Source organism: Choloepus didactylus, chromosome 22 (genome assembly GCF_015220235.1).
Source record: "Choloepus didactylus isolate mChoDid1 chromosome 22, mChoDid1.pri, whole genome shotgun sequence".
NCBI lineage: Eukaryota > Metazoa > Chordata > Mammalia > Pilosa > Megalonychidae > Choloepus > Choloepus didactylus.
The window spans coordinates 23,858,971-23,877,659 of record NC_051328.1 but is presented as its reverse complement, the minus strand read 5'-3'; the positions used below and the strand labels follow the sequence as shown (position 1 = coordinate 23,877,659).

At 37.1% G+C, this 18,689-nt stretch overlaps 1 protein-coding gene across 1 annotated transcript in view; it reads right to left on the bottom strand.

Annotated features, from left to right (window-relative positions):
* TANGO6 (transport and golgi organization 6 homolog) overlaps window positions 1-18,689 on the bottom strand; it is a 240,357-nt gene that overhangs the window by 130,977 nt on the left and 90,691 nt on the right. Inside the window, exons 13-14 of the mRNA XM_037815789.1 lie at window positions 11,864-12,379; window positions 9,744-9,801 (exon numbers count right to left, since the gene is read on the bottom strand). Coding sequence (XP_037671717.1) covers window positions 9,744-9,801; window positions 11,864-12,379 — 574 coding nt within the window. The remainder of the gene's footprint in view (window positions 1-9,743; window positions 9,802-11,863; window positions 12,380-18,689) is intronic.

The following is an 18,689-nucleotide window of genomic DNA, read 5'->3' as shown; positions in this document are numbered from 1 at the left end:
ATTGTGTAGACTGCTGTTTTACTTTCATGATAAAGTCCTTTGAGAAACAAAAGCTTAATGAGGTCCCATTTATCTATTTTTCCTTTTGTTGCTTGTGCTTTGGGTGTAAAGTCTAAGAAACCATTGCATAACACAAAGTCCTGAAGATGGGTTCCCCATGTTTTCTTTTGGGAGTTTGATAGTTCTAGTTCTTATATTTAGGTCTTTGATCCATTTTGAGTTGATTTTTGTATATGATTTTGTATATGGCACATATACAAAAGTTGAAGAGACTACTCTTTCCCAATAGTGTGGTCTTTGCCACGTTGTCAAAAATCAGTTGGCCATAAATGTGAGGGTTGACTTTGGACCTCTCAATTCTATTCCATTGGCATATATGTCTGTCCTTGTGCCAGAACCATACAGTTTTTTGTTTTTGTTTTTGTTCTTAGAACCATACTGTTTTGATTACTATGGCTTTGTAATAAGTTTTAAGATCAGGAAGTGTGAATCCTCCAACTTCATTCTTCTTTTTCAAGACGGCTTTAGCTATTGAGGGCCTGTTACCCTTCCATATAAATTTGATGATTGGTTTTTCCATTTCTACAAAGAAGGCTGTTGGAATTTTTATTGAGATTGCACTGAATCTATAAATTGCTTTGAGTGATATGATATTTAGTCTTCCAATCCATGAACACAGACTATCCCTCCACTTATTTAGATCTTTAATTTCCTTTAGCAATGTTTTCTAGTTGTCTGTGTACAAGTCCTTTACGTCCTTGGTTAGATTTATTCCTAGATATCTGATTCTTTTAGTTGCTATGGTGAATGGAATTCTTTTCTTGATTTCTTCTTCTGATTGTTCATTGCTTGTGTATAGAAACACTACTGGTTTTTGCATGCTGATCTCATACCCTGCCACTTTGATGAATCCATTTATTAGCTCTGGGGGCACTGCTGTGGATTTTTCAGGATTTTCTATATATAGGATCATGTCATCTGCAAATAGGGAAAGTTTTACTTCTTCCTTTCCAATTTGGATGCCTTTTATTTCTTTTTTCTTGACTAACTGCTCCAGCAAGAACGTCCAATACAATGTTGAATAACAGTGGGAATCCTATTCTTGTTCCTGATCTTAGAGGAAATGCTTTCAGTCTTGCACCATTAAGTAGGATTCTAGCTATGAGCCTTACATATATTCCCTTTATCATGTTGAGAAAGTTACCTTCTACTCCTAGTGTTCTAAGTGTTTTTATGAAGAAAAGGTGCTGGTTATTGTCAAATGCCTTTTCTGCATCAATTGAGATGCTCAGGTGGTCTTTTTCCTTCATTCTGTTAATGTGGTATATTATATTAATTGATTTTCTTATGTTGAATCACCCTTGCATACCAGGGATAAATCCACTTGATTGTGGTGTATAATTCTTTTAATATGCTATTGGATTTGGTTTGCTGGTATTTTGTTGAGGATTTTTGCATCTATATTTATGAGAAATATTAGTCTGTAGTATTCTTCTCTTGTGGCATCTTTATCCAGTTTTGGTAGGAAGGTAATGTTGGCCTCACAGAATGAGTTCGAGAGTGTTCCCTCCTCTTCAATTTTTTAGAAGAGTTTGAGCAGAATTGGAGTCAAGTCTTCTTGAAATGCTTGATAGAATTCCCCTGTAAAGCCATTTGGTACTGGGCTTTTTTTGTTGGGAAGTTTCTGATAACTGATTCAATCTCTTTACTCATCATTGGTTTGTTGAGATCTTCTATTTTTTTCTCGAGTCAATGTAGGTAGTTTGTGTGTTTCTAAGAATTTATCCATTTCATTTAGGTCTAATTTATTGGCATACAGCCATCCAAATTCGCTAATCAAAAGCTGTGATCAGTGATAAGCTATGCCCATCCCTGTTCTTGGGGAAAAGGATTTTTTATGTTCTTTTTGTCACCAGCAGGTAGCCAGTGACTGGACCCCATGGCAGCCTGTCACGAGTGTAGGGGATGGGCACCAGCAAGTAGCCACCACACAAAAAGAGGGGCTTTTTTTTTTTTAATGTGCAATTCTTTAACATAATTTATCAGCCTCTTCCTCCCACTCTTCCCTGTATGCTTACAGTGTTCTTTTGGCCTTTGGAGTTTCAAAATAGTTTCAGATAGTTTCAGCCTGTTTAATAGTTGTTTTGGTGGAAGGACTGAGTCCTGGAGCTCCTTACTCTGCTGTCTTCACCAGAAGTTCCATAATGTGCACAATTTTTAGGTTATTTTTAAATGTCATTTATTGGCACCAGAAATACAACAAATATCAAAAGCGCTATACAGAAAAGCATGTTTACCCAACCCACAATCTCAGTAAAGTGCATAAATGACAAGATTGATTTCTGGAGCCTTATTTCTGCTGGGCTCCTAAGATGTTGCTTTTACCCTCAGTGCTGAAACATTAACAATCATCAGAGGGAAGAACGGCACACAGTATGAGGTAACACACATTGCTATTCCACCAATGAAAGATGATTTCAAAGATGCACATAGAGATTGCTTAAAAATTAATATTGTACACATTGCCAAATGAGCATATACAGTTTCAGTGGCTGAGAGATTTCAAATGGAGTCAAGAAGTCATTTTGGAGGGCATTCTTACGCACTACATAGATATCCCTTTTTAGTTTTTAGTGTATTGGAATAGCTAGAAGGAAATATCTGAAACTGTCAAACTGCAACCCAGTAGCCTTGATTCTTGAAGAATACTGCATAACTATATATATCTTACATGGTGTGACTGTGTGATTGTAAAAACCTTGTGGCTGACACTCCCTTTATCCAGCATATGGACAGATGAGTAGAAAAATGGGGACAAAAACTAAATGAAAAACAGGGTGGGATGGGGGAGATGGAATGCTTTGGGTGTTCTTTTTTACTTTTTTAAAAATTCTTATTTTTATTTTTTGGAGTAAGGAAAATGTTCAAAAATTTATTGGGGTGATAAATGTACAACTATACGATGGTACTGTGCACAGCTGATTGCACACTGTGGAAGATTGTATGTTATGTGAATATATCTCAATAAAACCAAATTTTAAAAAAAGTCAAGAAATTAATATTGTACAAATGAGCAAATACAGTCCCCTTCCCCCTCAAATTGAAGAAGGCTTGGAATCAACATATTATTATTATGCTCTCAATAAATGGTAACTACTATAATTTTTATTGCCATTGCCGCTATATAGTCATAATCCAGGGCAATCTTGGGAAGAGAAATCACTAACCCTGAAGTAGCCAGTTCATCCTTTACTTCCAGATAAAAATCCTAAATTGCTAAATATATTAATCCAAATCTGACTGTGAAAAGATACTTTCATCTTCTTTGATTGATGAAGGAAAAATACTTGACAGATATTCCAAAAATGAAGCTGAAGTAAAACTCAAGGGTCTGGGTTTTGAAACGCAATCTTTGACTTGGAGGAAAGATGGCATCATGTCTGTCATCTGGGCTGTAGTAAGGAAAAGGACAGTGAAGTGGGAATCACTGAGACACAGGTCTGGTCCCAGTTCCACCACTCCTCCAATTTTGTGGCTTGAGGCAAGACAATTCTTCATTTATAAAAGAAAATTATATCTGCTTGTTGAGAGAATCTGAGCTTTCTAGATGCTTAACCATTATTCAATTTTAATATTGATAATCATAACCATAATTCAGTTTTTTACTTTAAAGAGCACAACAATAGAGCCAATTTCTACCATTATTTGAAAAGTTCAAGAGAAGTAACGTAATGAAATTGGGTGTGTGTGTGTGTGTGCTGGTTTATATATATTATGTCCCCCAGAAAAGGCCATGTTCTTTGGTGCAATCTTGCGGGGCAGACATATTAGTGTTGACTAGGTTGGAACCTTCTGATTGAGTGTTTCTATGGGGATGTGACCTACCCAGCTGTGAGTGACACCTTTGATTAGGGTGTGACCTCTTAATTGAATGTTTCCATGGAAATGTGGCCCCGCCCATTCAGGATGGGTATTGACTGGTTCACTGGAGTCCTATAAAAAGAGCTCACAAACAGAGGGGCCTCAGAGCAACTGAGGGTGACCTTTTGAAGAGGCGTTGCCTTTAAGAGAGGGCAAAATGCCCCAAGAGCAACATTTTGGAGAAAGCCATTTTGAAACACAACCTGGGAGCAAGTGGATGCCAGCCACGTGCCTTCCGAGCTAACAGAGGTTTTCTGGACACCAATGGCCATCCTTCAGAGAAGATATCCTATTGTTGATGCCTTACCTTGGACATTTTATGGCCTTAAGACTGTAACTTTGTAACCAAATAAACCCCCTTTATAAAAGCTGATCCATTTCTGGTGTTTTGCAAAAATGGCAGCATTAGCAAACCAGAATTGGGGATGGGGATGGGGGAAACAAGATTTGGAGGCCAAAGTACAAATTTAAAATTCTTGTTATGTAATCTTAGGGACTTAACCTATCAAAGTCTCAGAAACTTTGGCTATAAAAAGGGGATGGGATATGTCACATTATACCCCAAATTAACTCAGAATGGATCTTAAACATAAGAGTGAAAATTATACAAATATTAGAAGAAAACACAGGAGTAAATCTTTTTTATCTTGGGTTAGGCAATGATTTCTTAGAAATTATACCAAAAGCACAAGCACTAAAAGACGATTAATAAGCTGACTTCATCAAAGTTAGAAATATTGTGCTTTAAAGGACACCATCAAGAAAGAGAAAAGACAAGAATGATATGGCATGTCTGATAAAGTAATATGCCAAATGTGGCAAAAAGTTAAAATTGATGGATCTGGGTATTTGGAGGGTAGGGGTATGTTGGAGTTCTTTGTATGAGGTTTTTAATTATTTTTGTAACTATCCTGTAGTTTGAATGTATTTCAAAATAAAAAGTTAGAAAAAAATTAGATTGTGATGATGGTGGCAAAACTCTCTAAATATACTTAAAACCATTAAATTGTATTTTAAATGGGTGAATTTTAATCTCAAATAAGCTGTTAAAAATTGTCTACTTCCCAGAACTACTTCAAGAAGGTACAGAGAGACATTCACTAAATGCTCATTTGCTAATTAGGTGGTACAGAAACCAGGATAGGACATAAAACAAATCTTTCCATTTCAAGGACATAAATGGACACAGTGCCAGATCCAATTAGATGGAACTTCAAGGGGTAAAATTATTTTCAGTTTAATGTTTCCCAACTTATTTGAGGTAGAAATCTGAGAAAGTGAAAGGGAGTTCAGTCCTGACAAGTTAAGATTTGTAGTCCTGCTCAGTTTGAAACTCTGTAAAAACAATTTCACTTTGCATCAAACTTCCCACTTCTGGGCCTTTTGCCTTCCCTTCCCTTCGTTTTTTTGCCAGGAGTGAAAACTCTTCTCTGAAAGAAAGAAGATGGAAGAGTTGGAGCAATTTGTCTGGGCATGTCAAGATGGCTAGATTCTCTTCACTGCACATACACTGGCAAACTTTCACCTCTCATGCCTGGCTCAGAGCCTGGTTTTTTCTTTTTTTAGTCTTAAAGACGAGCATGGTAGTTTCATGCAGAAGTCCTTTTGACACTGATAGGGATCACTTGGATCCCTGAAATATATCTGTCTCAGGAGTTGCTTTCAAAATATCTTCTAAATAACTGAATGTAACTGAGAGGACACATGAGCACACTCACAGTATGATAAATAATGTGGCTTTAATATCTTAATTGAAGAATATCATTTATTTATTGAATAAATAAATATTATTTATTGAATCATCTATTTCAAAACTGAAAAATGCCCCAAACACCTACTGTACATTATGGGACTCTCACGGACATATTTTAACTCCCATTTTGGAAGAGAGAAGAAATGCCACTTTCTACCTTATATACTTCCTGGTCATTAAAAAAATTTTTTTAAACAACAAGAATGCATTACTTGTGTAATAACGATGATGATAAAACAATGAAAAAAGAAAATACAAGGAGTCTAAAAATGGGAGATTTAAGATTCAGTATTCTATTTATAAACTCTGGATTGTAACCGGAGTTCAGCAACTTTGTGTTCTGCCAGAAGAAGCTGCTAACTGAGTACCTGAAAGCAGCTGCTATATGAGAAATCAACCACCACTTTTTCAGTAGGAATAAAAGGGTATGCAGGCAGTCTTTCATAAAATTAAAATTAACTCAGAGTAGGTTTTCTCAAGTTCTATTTAGTTCCTGGCAGTTACTGCTATGTGTTAGACGGATAAAACATACTCAAAAAATTCTGAAACCAGGCATCAATAAATATCTGTTGAATGAATAAATATATTTAATTTCCCTTTGCTCTCTGTCTAGACTGCAGACAAAGTTGGTGAGAAATTACAAAAGAAATCCAAAATATTAATAAATTAAGTAAAAGGTACATTGTAATTGTCACAGAGCCTAGGTAGCCTAGAAAAAGAAAACTTGAAACACATACACACACATTCCCCAAAACTAAGTGTTACTTAAACCACAACCAGGTGCCCTTTACTGCATGATCACAAGTGGACTGGTCTTGTCTGTTTGGGAGTTCAGAAGAGCTTGGCTCCTGGAGTGATTCAGGCCTGGGTAAACTACCTTGGCTATGCCAGGTGGGAAAATCCGGCTCTTCCTTCCTTAATGAGAAATTTACCTAAGGCCTTGGCCTTTAAGTGCATGTTACAAATACCAAAAACATCAATTAATTCAAAGTTGTCCATCCTGGGGAGCTGAGAACTGAAATTACACCTCTACCTCCCATGTTCTTCATCACCAAATTAGGTACTAAATGATTAGCACACCAATTAAAATTAATAGAAACAAACACAAAACCAACAGTTGTGATTTTTACAGCAGACCCTCAAGGCTAATGAGCACAATGGGTTCATTAGCTCCAGCCACGAAACTTACTCCACAGAGCAATGTTGCCACATTCGAATGATATGCCACCAGTTTCAAAAAGCCCAGTCCAAAAAAAAAAAAAAAACAGTGAAAAGCATCTCCTTGTTCACATTACAGTTCTTTGGGAAAAGTGCAGAATGACTCATTTTCTGAGATTTATTCATTATAGGCATGTAAGGTTCTTATTTCATCGATTTATTTGATTTCCGTAAGTGCCATTCCTAGTTACATGGCCCCTTGACCCACACTGAGCCCTCCTGCTCATCTCAATTCCCTCTTTGACCTCTCAGCTGCAAAGTGACTACTTTTTCTCCTGAATTTCTCAACTTTTTGGCTTATGCTCTAGCTTAATTGTCCTTTTACCTCTTTGGGTGATCATTTTATTTCCTTTGAAGAATTCTCTTTTTACTTTTTAACCTAGTCATGATGACTCAGTTAATCTAAAGTCTTTTGTGCATAGAAAGTATACTGTAAATATTTACTGAATAAAGAGTGAATACCAAGACTCAGAGTTTTGTCTCTGAATACTTTTCCCTCTACATTTTCTCTTAATCTTCAATTATTATGTCTGTATAGAACATGCCCAAATTATACCAAAAAATAACTAGCCAATGTGACTTTGTGCTCGTAGAGAATCTTGCCTTGGAAGGTAAAGAGAACACATCAGAGCGGAGGACTGGATTACTGGCTTCAAGCCTTTACTCCCTGCATCCATGCCCTTTGCCATGTGGCTTGGCAGTTTGTCCTACTAAAGGGTCAGAGTATATTTCTCTGATCCTTGACTTCTGGGTTAGGCCACATGACTTGCTTTAGACAACAGAATGAGGCAGAAGTGACAAGATGCAAATTCCAAACTTAGGCCGGAAGAGGCCTCTTGCATTTATGCTTGCTCCCTTGCACTTCTGCCATCACCATAAGGAGAACATGCCCTGGTAGGTCTTAGGTACGTATGTTTATGGACACATGCAGCAGAACCACACCAGCCAGCAGACCTGCAATGAGAAGCAGAGCAGCCCAGCCAAGCCCAGCCTAGATCAGCTAAACCCTAACTGGTCTACAGATGCATGAGTGATAGTAAATGACTGGTGCTTTAAGCCACTGAGTTTTGGAGGAATTTGCTATGCAGCAAAACAAACTGATAGAATCAGTCTACTCGGGCTTTAAAGTACAAAAATCACTATGTTATTACCTAACAGTCCAATAGTAGAAGTCATAGTGGTGATTATGATGATGATAATAACATTAAAATAATAATAGCTAACATATACTGAACATACTATATGTTAAGCACTTTTTAAGGTATTAAACCCATTTAATCTTAGTATTAGACCTACCTTTTTATATATAAACTTTTTATAATGGAATAGTTTTAGATTTACATAATTATTGAGAAGATAGAATAGAGAGCTCCCATAAACTCCATACCCAGTTTCTCCTATTATTAACTTCTTACATTAGTATGGTACATTGACATAATTAATAAACCAATATTGACACAATATTATTAACTAGAGTTCAAAATTTATTCAGATTTCCTTAGTTTTTACCTAATGCCCTTTTTCTGTTCCAAATCCTATCCAGGATAGGATACCACCTTACATGTAGTTTTCATATCTCTTTAGCCTCCTCTTGGCTGTGACAGTTTTAGCCCACCCCACCGCTATCTTTAAAATACTGGAAAAAATTTTTTTGGTAATAGCTTTGAGACATAATCCACACACCACTAAATTCACCCATTAAAGTATAGAAGTCAGTGATCCTTACCATAGTCATTGAGTTGTGCAACCGTTACCACAATCAATTTTAGAATATTTCATCACTCTAAAAAGAAACCCCACCCCCTTGCCCCTTGGCCCTCCCAGCCAAGGGCAACCACTTACTTACTTGTATGTCTATAAATTTACCTATTATGGACATTTCATATAAGTGGAGTAATATGATATGTGGTCTTCTGTAACTGGCTTCTTTCACTTAGCTTGTTTTCAATGTCCATCCATGTTGTGGCATGTATCAGTACTTCATTCCTTTTCATGGCTGAATAGCAATCCACTGTACATCCGTATAAGACATTTTGTCTATCCATTTGTCAGTTGATGGACATTTGAGTTGTTTATGTTCACTCCTTTTGGCTGTTGTGAATAATGCTGCCATGAACATTCATGTACAAATTATCATGTGGACATGTTTTCATTTCTCTTCGATATGTAACTAGGAGCAGAATTGCTGGGTCAAATGACAATTCTATGTTTATATTTTGGAGGAACTGCCAACCTATTTCTCAAGTGGCTGCAGCATTTTACATTCTCATTTAGCCCCTTTTTACAGACAAGAAAATTGAAGCCCAGAGGGATTAAGTAACTTGCCATAGCTGAGAAGAGGGGGAGTGGGAATGTGCACCCAGGTGGTCTGACCCCAGAGCCCTAGTCACACTACACTGATGGGGCCCAGAGAAGCTATGAGTTAATTCTGACCATCTCACCATGTCTGCTTCTCATCCTTTGGGGGGGGGGGGGGGTGCCCAACTTTCTACACCCCTTTTTATAAGTCCCCTACAAAGATCTGCAATCGACAAATTAATGGAAATGTGGAAAACAGAAAAGAATCATAAAAGAGAAATAAAACTATTGCAAAAAAAATTTTTGATGAAAAAATATTAAATGTCCTGAGATTCTTTTAGCATAAAGAGAGAACAAAAGTGCATACTGACAGCAGTCCAGTGCATAAGAGGTTAATGTAATGGTGCTCATATATGAGCCATTATTTACCTCCTTGAATGAGAGGAAATGGGATTTAATCTACAGAATGATAAGTAAATATAGTTGAAGACTTACACACATGACATAAAGCTTGATCCACAGACTCAAAGTTCTCCAACCAGGATTAACTTACCCTGAATAGCAGACAGATATACAAAGGTGTCCTTATGTTCCAAGTTCTCCAAGAATATCTGGAACCACAAAGCAAAGCAGTGATGATTCACAAAGAGAATGTAAAATTTAAGAGAACCTGGTCAGCAGCCTCAAAAGAGTAAATGCTTTTCCTCTTGTTTGTCTTAGCCTGACTTAGTGTCCTATGGTGAAAACAGTATTTTTTGAAGTCCAATTATTATAATGTTTAAAACAGGTTAGGGATTAGGGGAAATTCTTGTTGAAGTAGACAAGTATACACCAGCAGTGGATATAGAAACTGATATCTGGAAGCATAATCCTCCACATTTTTCCCACTACAGCCCATGGCGGACAACATTCCTGTACATGATAAGACTATAGGCTGTGGCACACAAGAGGCATGGTTTTAGGTTATGGGCAATCAATGACACATTTGCTATAACTTGACCCTTTTCTCTTCTACTCAAGAAAGCATATACTATTCCAAGTAGGGGAAAGAGATGTTATTATTCGGATAGCCTTGAACCACAGTGTGTTAAGTGTAGTAGGTACCACTTATCTAGAAGATACTACAGTGACATATTATGTTTAGGACCTGAGAGCCAGGGACAGATAGTGGCCATGTGCCCATGCTCCTCCTGCCTGATGTCCAGGGGAAAACAGGGTGTCTGCTCCATATATATAATGCCATATTCTTTGCTAGGACAGCAATTCTTGACACCAACTTAATATGCTGCTGGTCTCCACATCTTAAGCATCTTAGGCGAAGCCTAAGATTCATTAGCTGGGAGGATTGCCAGGTTGAAATGGGTGATTATCATGTATGGAGTAAGGGGAACTTAATCCAGGATAGTAGTCATGGGAATTAAGAGAAGGAGATAGATTTGAAAGCCTTCTCGGGGAAAAAAAAAGGCAGGACTTAATAACCAATTATGTACAACAGATGAAGATTAAATGAAGTTAAGGAAACTCCAAAGATGTTCATAACATTAACCATCAAAATAGATGTATGAAGGGATATGTTTCATAATTACTCAAAGGAGACATGTAATTGAGGTTTTCAGTGATATTTCAATGGTAGTAAATCCTTGCCATATTTCTGTACCTTAGTTCTCTCATCTATTACATGGGGATAATACCTAGTTGTAAGGATTATAAACAAAGGCTGAACAAACAACAGTTATTATTAAACAATTTGTACTAAGATTTTACTGACTAAAAATGAATTTTTTCAAGCAGAATCATAATTCTTCGACTAATGGCTAAAACATATGGAAGAAATAGTAATAATAATGACAGCTAACCTTAATTGGGAACTCATTATCTGCCTATCACTATAATTAGTGCTTTATGTGGACTATTTCATTTTAAATCTTTCAACATAAAGTAAGTCCTATTACAATCCTCGCTTTACAGATGTAGGTATTGAGAAAGTTTAAATGACTCGCCCAAGAAAATGATCTGGGATTTAATCCCAGGCAGTTATCTCCAGACCGCTTACTCTTAGTCTCTAAGCCACATATTGGCCAAGACAATTTGCACAGAAGACAAAAAATCCCCAAGTTAACATACATATTATACACCATAAATCTACAATTTAAAGAACAGCTTTTTTCAGTGGTGACAGAAGGAGAAGAGGGGAGAATCCCCAGTTTCACACAATGCCCCTCTAAGAAAGGCCCAGAGAAAACAGGTGGCTTATCTGGGGCAGGTTGCAGTATCTGAAAGTAGACCTATACCACAAAAGCTACTTTGGGTCTCTGGGAATTTGCTCTGGCTGTTCATCCTCATTTATTTCACCTGCTCAAACATTACGACTTCATTAAGTCCTTGTCAAGATCTACTTCCTCCAAATGTCACCTCTTCTTTTCCGATTATTCATGGCATTTCTTGTGTGTATAAATTTTGGCATTCTGCTCAAGTTCAACTGAGTAGTCTCTTATGGTTATCTAGGTCTTTCCTGTGTCTAAGTCTTGCCTTCTCAGAACAACTGCAATTGAGGGTAGTATAGGACAGTGCCTGACAATTAGTCAAGGCTTCAAAGATGCTTAAGTTTAATTAACGCTACCTGAAAGCTTCCCCATTCTGTGTACATGTGTTTTTGTAGTGTGTTTTACTTACCTGGAGAAGCTTCTCTTGCATCTCAAGGGCTTTTGCTTCCCTTTTCTCTATCCAGCAGGAAAGAGTTCGTATGGCAGCAGCCCGTGTTGGAATTTGAGGATCATAAGCTGATAAAAGAACCTCTTGGACTTGTTCTTTGCTTATGCTTCCAGATTCCTGGTCCATAGTAGTGCTGGGTTCATTTACCTTCTGAGGAACGAGTGGAGGATTAGATCTCAGGCCTGTTTGGTTGGATATCTCACTGCTTTGCTGTTGTTGAAAGTGGCTAGGTGCTACAACAGTGTGCCTTTCACAACTGAATTGTTGTTGCTCTTCTGTTCTTCCTCCTGGATCTTTTTTGTTCATGGTACTTTGGGCAGCCATACTGACGGCCTCAGTGGAAAAGGCTCCATGGGTAGAGATAGTGATGCGGAGATCAACAGCAAGTTCTTGGATGACAGGGTCAGGGTATGTGTTGGAGACCTTCTCCAACAGAGGCAGTAACTGCTTCAGGACAGCAAAATCACTTGACTTCAGCTACAAAATACAATTTAAAATGTCAAATCCAAGTTACCATAGCAAATAGCAATATGACCTGAGCACAAGGAAATGTATTCTAAGTAAAAAGGGCAAGGAGCAAATCTTGTTAATGGTGTAATCTAAGCATATAGCCTGGGTCCAGCACTCAATAATTATTTGTTGAATAATTATAGCTAAAATTTATTGAACACTTACCATGCACAGTTACTTTTCTAAGAACCATATATACATCCACACATATATTTTTATCTATATGATATAGCTATTAGTTACTATTATCATTCACATTTTAAAAAACTTTTTATTGTGACAACAAATGTACAACACATAACTTCCCATTTTAACCACTCTCGTGTAAAAATCAGTGATACTAATTACATTCATAATATTGTGCTACCATCACCACCACCATCCATTACCAAAACACTATTGGGCATTAAACAATTAACTCCCATTCTTCAACCACCCTGGCCCCTGGTAACATGTATTCTAATGTCTATCTCTACGAATCTGATTGTTCTTGGTATTTCATATAACTGAAATCATACCAATATTTGTCCTTTTGTGTCTGGCTTACTTCACTCAACATGATGTCTATGTTGTAGCATGTAATAGAACTTCATTTCATTTTATAGCTAAATAATATTCTATTGTATGTATATACCACATTTTGTTTATCCATTCATGTGTTGACATTTGGGTTGCTTCCACCTTTTGGCTATTATGAAAAAAGCTGCTATGAACACTCAGGTACAAATATCTGTTTGTGCTGATTTAAAGCTGTTATGTACCCCAGAAAAGGCTGTGTTCTTTTTAATCCATTCCTGTGGGTGCAGACTTGTTGTGGGTGGGACATTTTGGTTAGGTTATTTCCATTGAGAAGGGACCCACCCCATTCAAGGCAGGTCTTAATCCTTTTACTGGAGTCCTCTATGAAGAGAATAAAAGACAGAAAAAAAGCCAAGAAAGCTCAGAGAGAAACACCCACAGAGCTTCGAGAGAAAGGCCCTGGAAGTACTTAGAGAGAACCCACAGAGGCTCAGAGAGGAGGCCACTAGAACCAGAAGCTGGAAGCAACAAGATCCTGGAGCAAAGGACCAGCAGACGCTGGCCATGTGCCTTGCCATCTGAATGCAAGCAGCCTGTCTTCAGAGTCCAGGTCTCATCCTGTTGATGCCTTAACTGGGACATTTTCATGGCCTTAGACAGTAAATTTTAAGTTAATAAATCCCCATTGTAAAAGCCAATCCATTTCTGGTATATTGCATTCCGGCAGCTTTAGCAAACCAAAACACTGTTCAAGCCCCTGTTTTCAATTCTTTTGGGTATACACCTAGAAGTGGAATTGCTGTGTCATATGGTAATTCTGTTTAGCTTTCTGAGGAACTGCCAAATTTCCACAGCAGCTGTATCATTTTATATCCCATCAACAATATATGAGGGCTTATTATCCACATTTTAAATGGAGGGAAACTGAGCCACACAATTAAGTAACATGCACAAGATCACACGACTGGAAGATGGTGAAATTTGAACTCAAGAATTCTGGCTCCAAAGCCCACACTCTTTTCTAGTACCCTACACTGTCTCACTTGAATAAAGCTGTTCTTAACCATATGATCAAAAGTGGGTGGTCAACACACATGAGCCCCATAAGTCTGGAAGGGATTGGGACAATAATCAGCAGAAGGGAATTTTTCCTAAAAAGTGGGTGAAAATTACAGAAGATTTTATTCTCTGTGGAGGTACTGTTCTAATAATTCCACATGCCTTATTAAGAAAGGCGCAAGTGCAGTCAATAGAGGAGCAAGAATCAGTGGTAATCCTTTTCTGTTTGAAAATATTATAAGAGTCTTCTTCATAAAACCCTAAAAATTTGAAAACCTTGGGAGTCTTTAAATCCTTTTTAGAACAAAGCAGGATATTACTTAATCATTCACTCACTCAATTATCTAACCAACCAATCAATTAACCAACTAACCATTTTCTTAGGACCTAAATAATAGCCTCATTTTACACTATGCATCCTCAGAACTGTTATCGTCCACTTTCCACACCACTTTCCTATCAAGTAAGTGAACACTTGAGGTATACATCAGGTTTGAATGTGTAGAATTTCACCACACATTCCCCTCAGATTTCTTTGTTTGCATAATTAGAAACTAAGGCAAACTCAACGTAAGGTAGAATTTCTAGCTCCCCAATATGTTAGTTTATCTTCATATGTAAAACAACTGACCATTCTGATGTCACTACATTTTATGGGGAGAAGAGAATATGTATGTCAAGAGTAAAGATATATGTTATATTCTTTGAAATTTGCTCTATAACTACTTGTTAAATCATACTTTGAAAGTTATCACTTTTCTGTATATATGTTATATGTCACAATAAGGAAATAACTGAAATTGTGAAGCTGTAACCCATAAGATTCTTTGATACTTGTTTTCTAACTACTTGTTAAATTGTACTTTGAAAGTTACCACTTTTCTGTATATATGTTACATTTCACAATAAAAAATGTTTAAAAATAGATATGTATTATCTGAGAAAAGGGTCAATTTTTTCAGGAATTTATGTGGAACTAGAAAACACATTTAAAAAAATTTTGCTAGTGATATCATTATGCTAAACTTCATTCAGTGCCTCTGTAGTCTCATGGCCCTTAGTTTTTTTCTTTAAGCATCTAAAATGGGAAAATCTACTTTTACCTAGAGTCTATATAGCCTCTTTTTCATTTCTATCATATACAACAATTTCTTCTAAAGAAACAACCATCTTTTTTCCCTGTTTTCAAACCTCTTAGTCTTTGTGGAATTTATTCAACTGGGTAACTTCTCTAATCACCATGGGCAGGTAGGTGGATTCTAAATCAAATAATTTATAAGGCAATTAAAGTTATGCATTCTTTCAGCTTCATAAGCCTACAGATTTCACACTATGAGAATATCAGGGAAATCTAAGACTATGGGTGTCAACTATTTGTTCATAAATGTTTAAAAACATTTCTGAGGTATAAAGTCATATTCCTTTAATTGGTATGTGAGAAAACTGAAGTTATTTTCAAGGGTCACAGAAGACCACAAATCAAAACTGAGAACTGAACATAAAGCCCTCACTTTTATACCTTCTGCTGTCACTACTTCTCAACACAGATCTCATATCCAGATCTCAGAGTTCTAGCAGAAGCCCTAAGGTCTGAAGAAGGAACCCACAGGAGAATGACAGATTCCTTTATCTGGCTCTGTCTTCCAAAGTTTTTGGAATGCTTTAGGGAATGACAGAGCCACATCCACCCACATCTATGATTCCTTTCAGGGTGTCAGGAGCAAACCAGTTAAGACTGTGAGTTGCTCTAAATTTCTTCAAGTTCTCAAAATGTGTGTACTTTGCTATATATATATGTAAATTCCATCAATTTTTTGCTTTTAATCCAAGCAAACATTTGCTAGCTGAATAATCTTAGGCAAGTTACTTCACCTCTCTGTCAGAGTATCTTCATCTGTAAAATGAGGCTGGTAACAGTACCTATTTCAGCTGTGATGACTAGCTGGGATAATACATGTCATTTCCGCATCATAAGATCTGGCATTCGGTAAGTCTTCAGTAAACATTGGCAATATATATTGCTGTATTGTCACTAGTATCAGTATGGGTAGTATTTCCAGACTGACCAAAGCAGAGGGGATAATGCCAACAATGTGCCTTGAACATGTTTTTATTACTGCATTTGTGGCATATTGCACTGAAACTTTTTGGGCAAGGACCATATCTTTGTATTCCTCAGGACTTATCATGCCTACCTCATAATAGGTACTCAAGTCTTCTATTTAAATATTTAATTGAAATAAAAATTCATCATGCAGGCAACATGTTAGCGTATCAGATCAGCCTTAACCACTCAGAGGCCGGAGGGCCTAGGATAATAATAATAACAGTCATAATAGTAGAGATCAAAATAATAAATGGTTAACACTTATTAAGTGCCTACCAAATGTACTACAGTGAGCACTAAGTGCTTTACTTGTACAATTTCACTTACCCTTACAATACCATATAAGGAAGGTGCTATTTTTGCTCTGGTTTATATATAAGGAAACTGAGGAGTGGGTTAAGTAAATAGCCAAAGGACATACAGTTAGCAAATAATAGAACCTAGATTTAAAGATTCAGAGCCCAGCTTTTAACTGGCTCTGCTGCCTCCCTGGAGCAATGTGGGTTTTCTTTTTCCTAAAGGAGGTCTAGAATAGTTCAGTCAACTTCATATAACACTGCTTTAGAGGATCCAGTGGTCCCTGGAACATCATGAAGAAACTGCTTTCTGAGGAGACAGGGAAGAGTTAACAACATAAAGCTTTCACAGATGACCAGCCCTGATATTTAGAAAATGAGTGTGGAATTACATTAATCTTGTTGCAATCTTAAACTACACTTTCTCCAAATCAACTCCTCTTCCCAGATGCGATGTTGTAATAATCACCTTAATTACACAAACTGCAAAGGAAAAAAGGTCCAAATGCTATGAGATTCTGTTTCATTAGCTAAAACAATGAATTCTAATAGAGGATAGGTGCAATATAATCTCCTAAACTCTAAAGCCTGACAATAATAATCTGTAAATGTAATTCAGAATCATATGACTTTTTCTAATACAAAGACAGAAAATCCAGCATTACTATGGAAGTCACATATAAATCCGTGAATCAAACAGAAATAAAAATTGAAGATCTAGGGCAAAGTATAGGAGGTGGGGTGAATATGTTCATTTAACTAACTGCAAAGTCAGAGGAATCCAGGATGTCATCAGTGAGTCAAGATGGCTCACTAGAAGGGCAGGGACAAGTAAGGAGAAATACATTTGAATCAGTCAGGTGAGTCTCTCTCAGAATATGACTAATTTACACAGCCAGCCCTCCAACAATGGGCTTCTAGAAAGGGAAATGTATAATTCTGTGATCTATTTTTCATTTGGGATACAGTTTGAAATAATAAATGTTAAATAAGAGAAAAGAGAGAGGAAAAAAACACTCTCAACTTATGGAAACAGACTATTTAAAAATAAAAAAATCAATCAATCCAACTAAATCCCTTAACTATACTACTCAAGAAAAACTATTCCATCTGTAAGTCCCTCCTGATATTACAATTGTAGCTCTAACAGCAGGGATATAATATGGTTCTAGAAACTGAACTAAAACTTTTTTCCTAACTACATGAGAAAAATATAATTAAGAGTGCTAAGCAATTTTACCAAGAAATGGGCTTCACATTAATAACAGGCCCAGATATAATTCCTTTCCCCTTAAGAACAAGCTAGACAGAGGCAAATTCTAATATATCAAGAATCAGATTCTAATCTTCAAATTCAAAAACAAATCCATTCCCAGAGGGTTTCGAATTGACTGATAAGGGTTACCACCAGTCTGATTTCAGGTCAGATTTTATACTACTCCCACTGCTTTCTTGCAGCCTCTAAACCTACTGTGGTATGTTATGAACCAGTCACACACACACACACACACCCAGGCATGCTCTGACCCTGGCTTATCTGCCCTGTCTAGTTCTACTCTTCCCCTTACTCTACAATTTGGCTACATCGATCTTGTATCAGTGTCTCAAAGGAACCAAGCTCTTCCCTGCTTCCAAGTCTTTGTACATGTTGTTCCCTTTAATTGGGTGAGATTTCTCCACCTGTACCTCCCCACTGCCCAAACTCCTATTCATCCTTCAAGTCTTAGCTTAAACTTACACTTCCTCAGCAGAAACCTTGCCAATGTAGGTTAGATGTCATGTTCTCTTGGTTTCCTCCACTTCTTCTTTGAGGCACTTCACTCAATTATAAGTATTTTTGAAGAGCTATGTCTGACTCTCTTACTAGTCTGTAAGCTTCAGGAAGGTAGTGACCATGTCTACCTTATTCACTGATGTACTTCCAGCCCCTTAGCACAGTGTCTGGCACATAGTAAGTATGCAATAAATATTTTTTGAATGAACACATTTTAAAAATTACGAACTAAGCATGTTAAAGACACAAACCTTTAGAAGTGGCTGGAAACTGCTTTAAGGTGCTACATGATATGGACTGAACAATTGATCTTGTGCTAAATTGGAGCTATTCAAAACAGATGGAGTCCCAAGCAACTAGGAGGTTACTAAGGTTTTCCCCTGACTATGGTGGTAGGGCTAAACTTTGGAGAGCCATTACCGTGAAGGCCAGAGAATCTAGTACTGCCCACAGATGGAAAATAGAGCTGGCTTTCCAAAGCAAGCTTTTGCCAGACTGGAAAGAGCCCTGCCCTTCAGATGG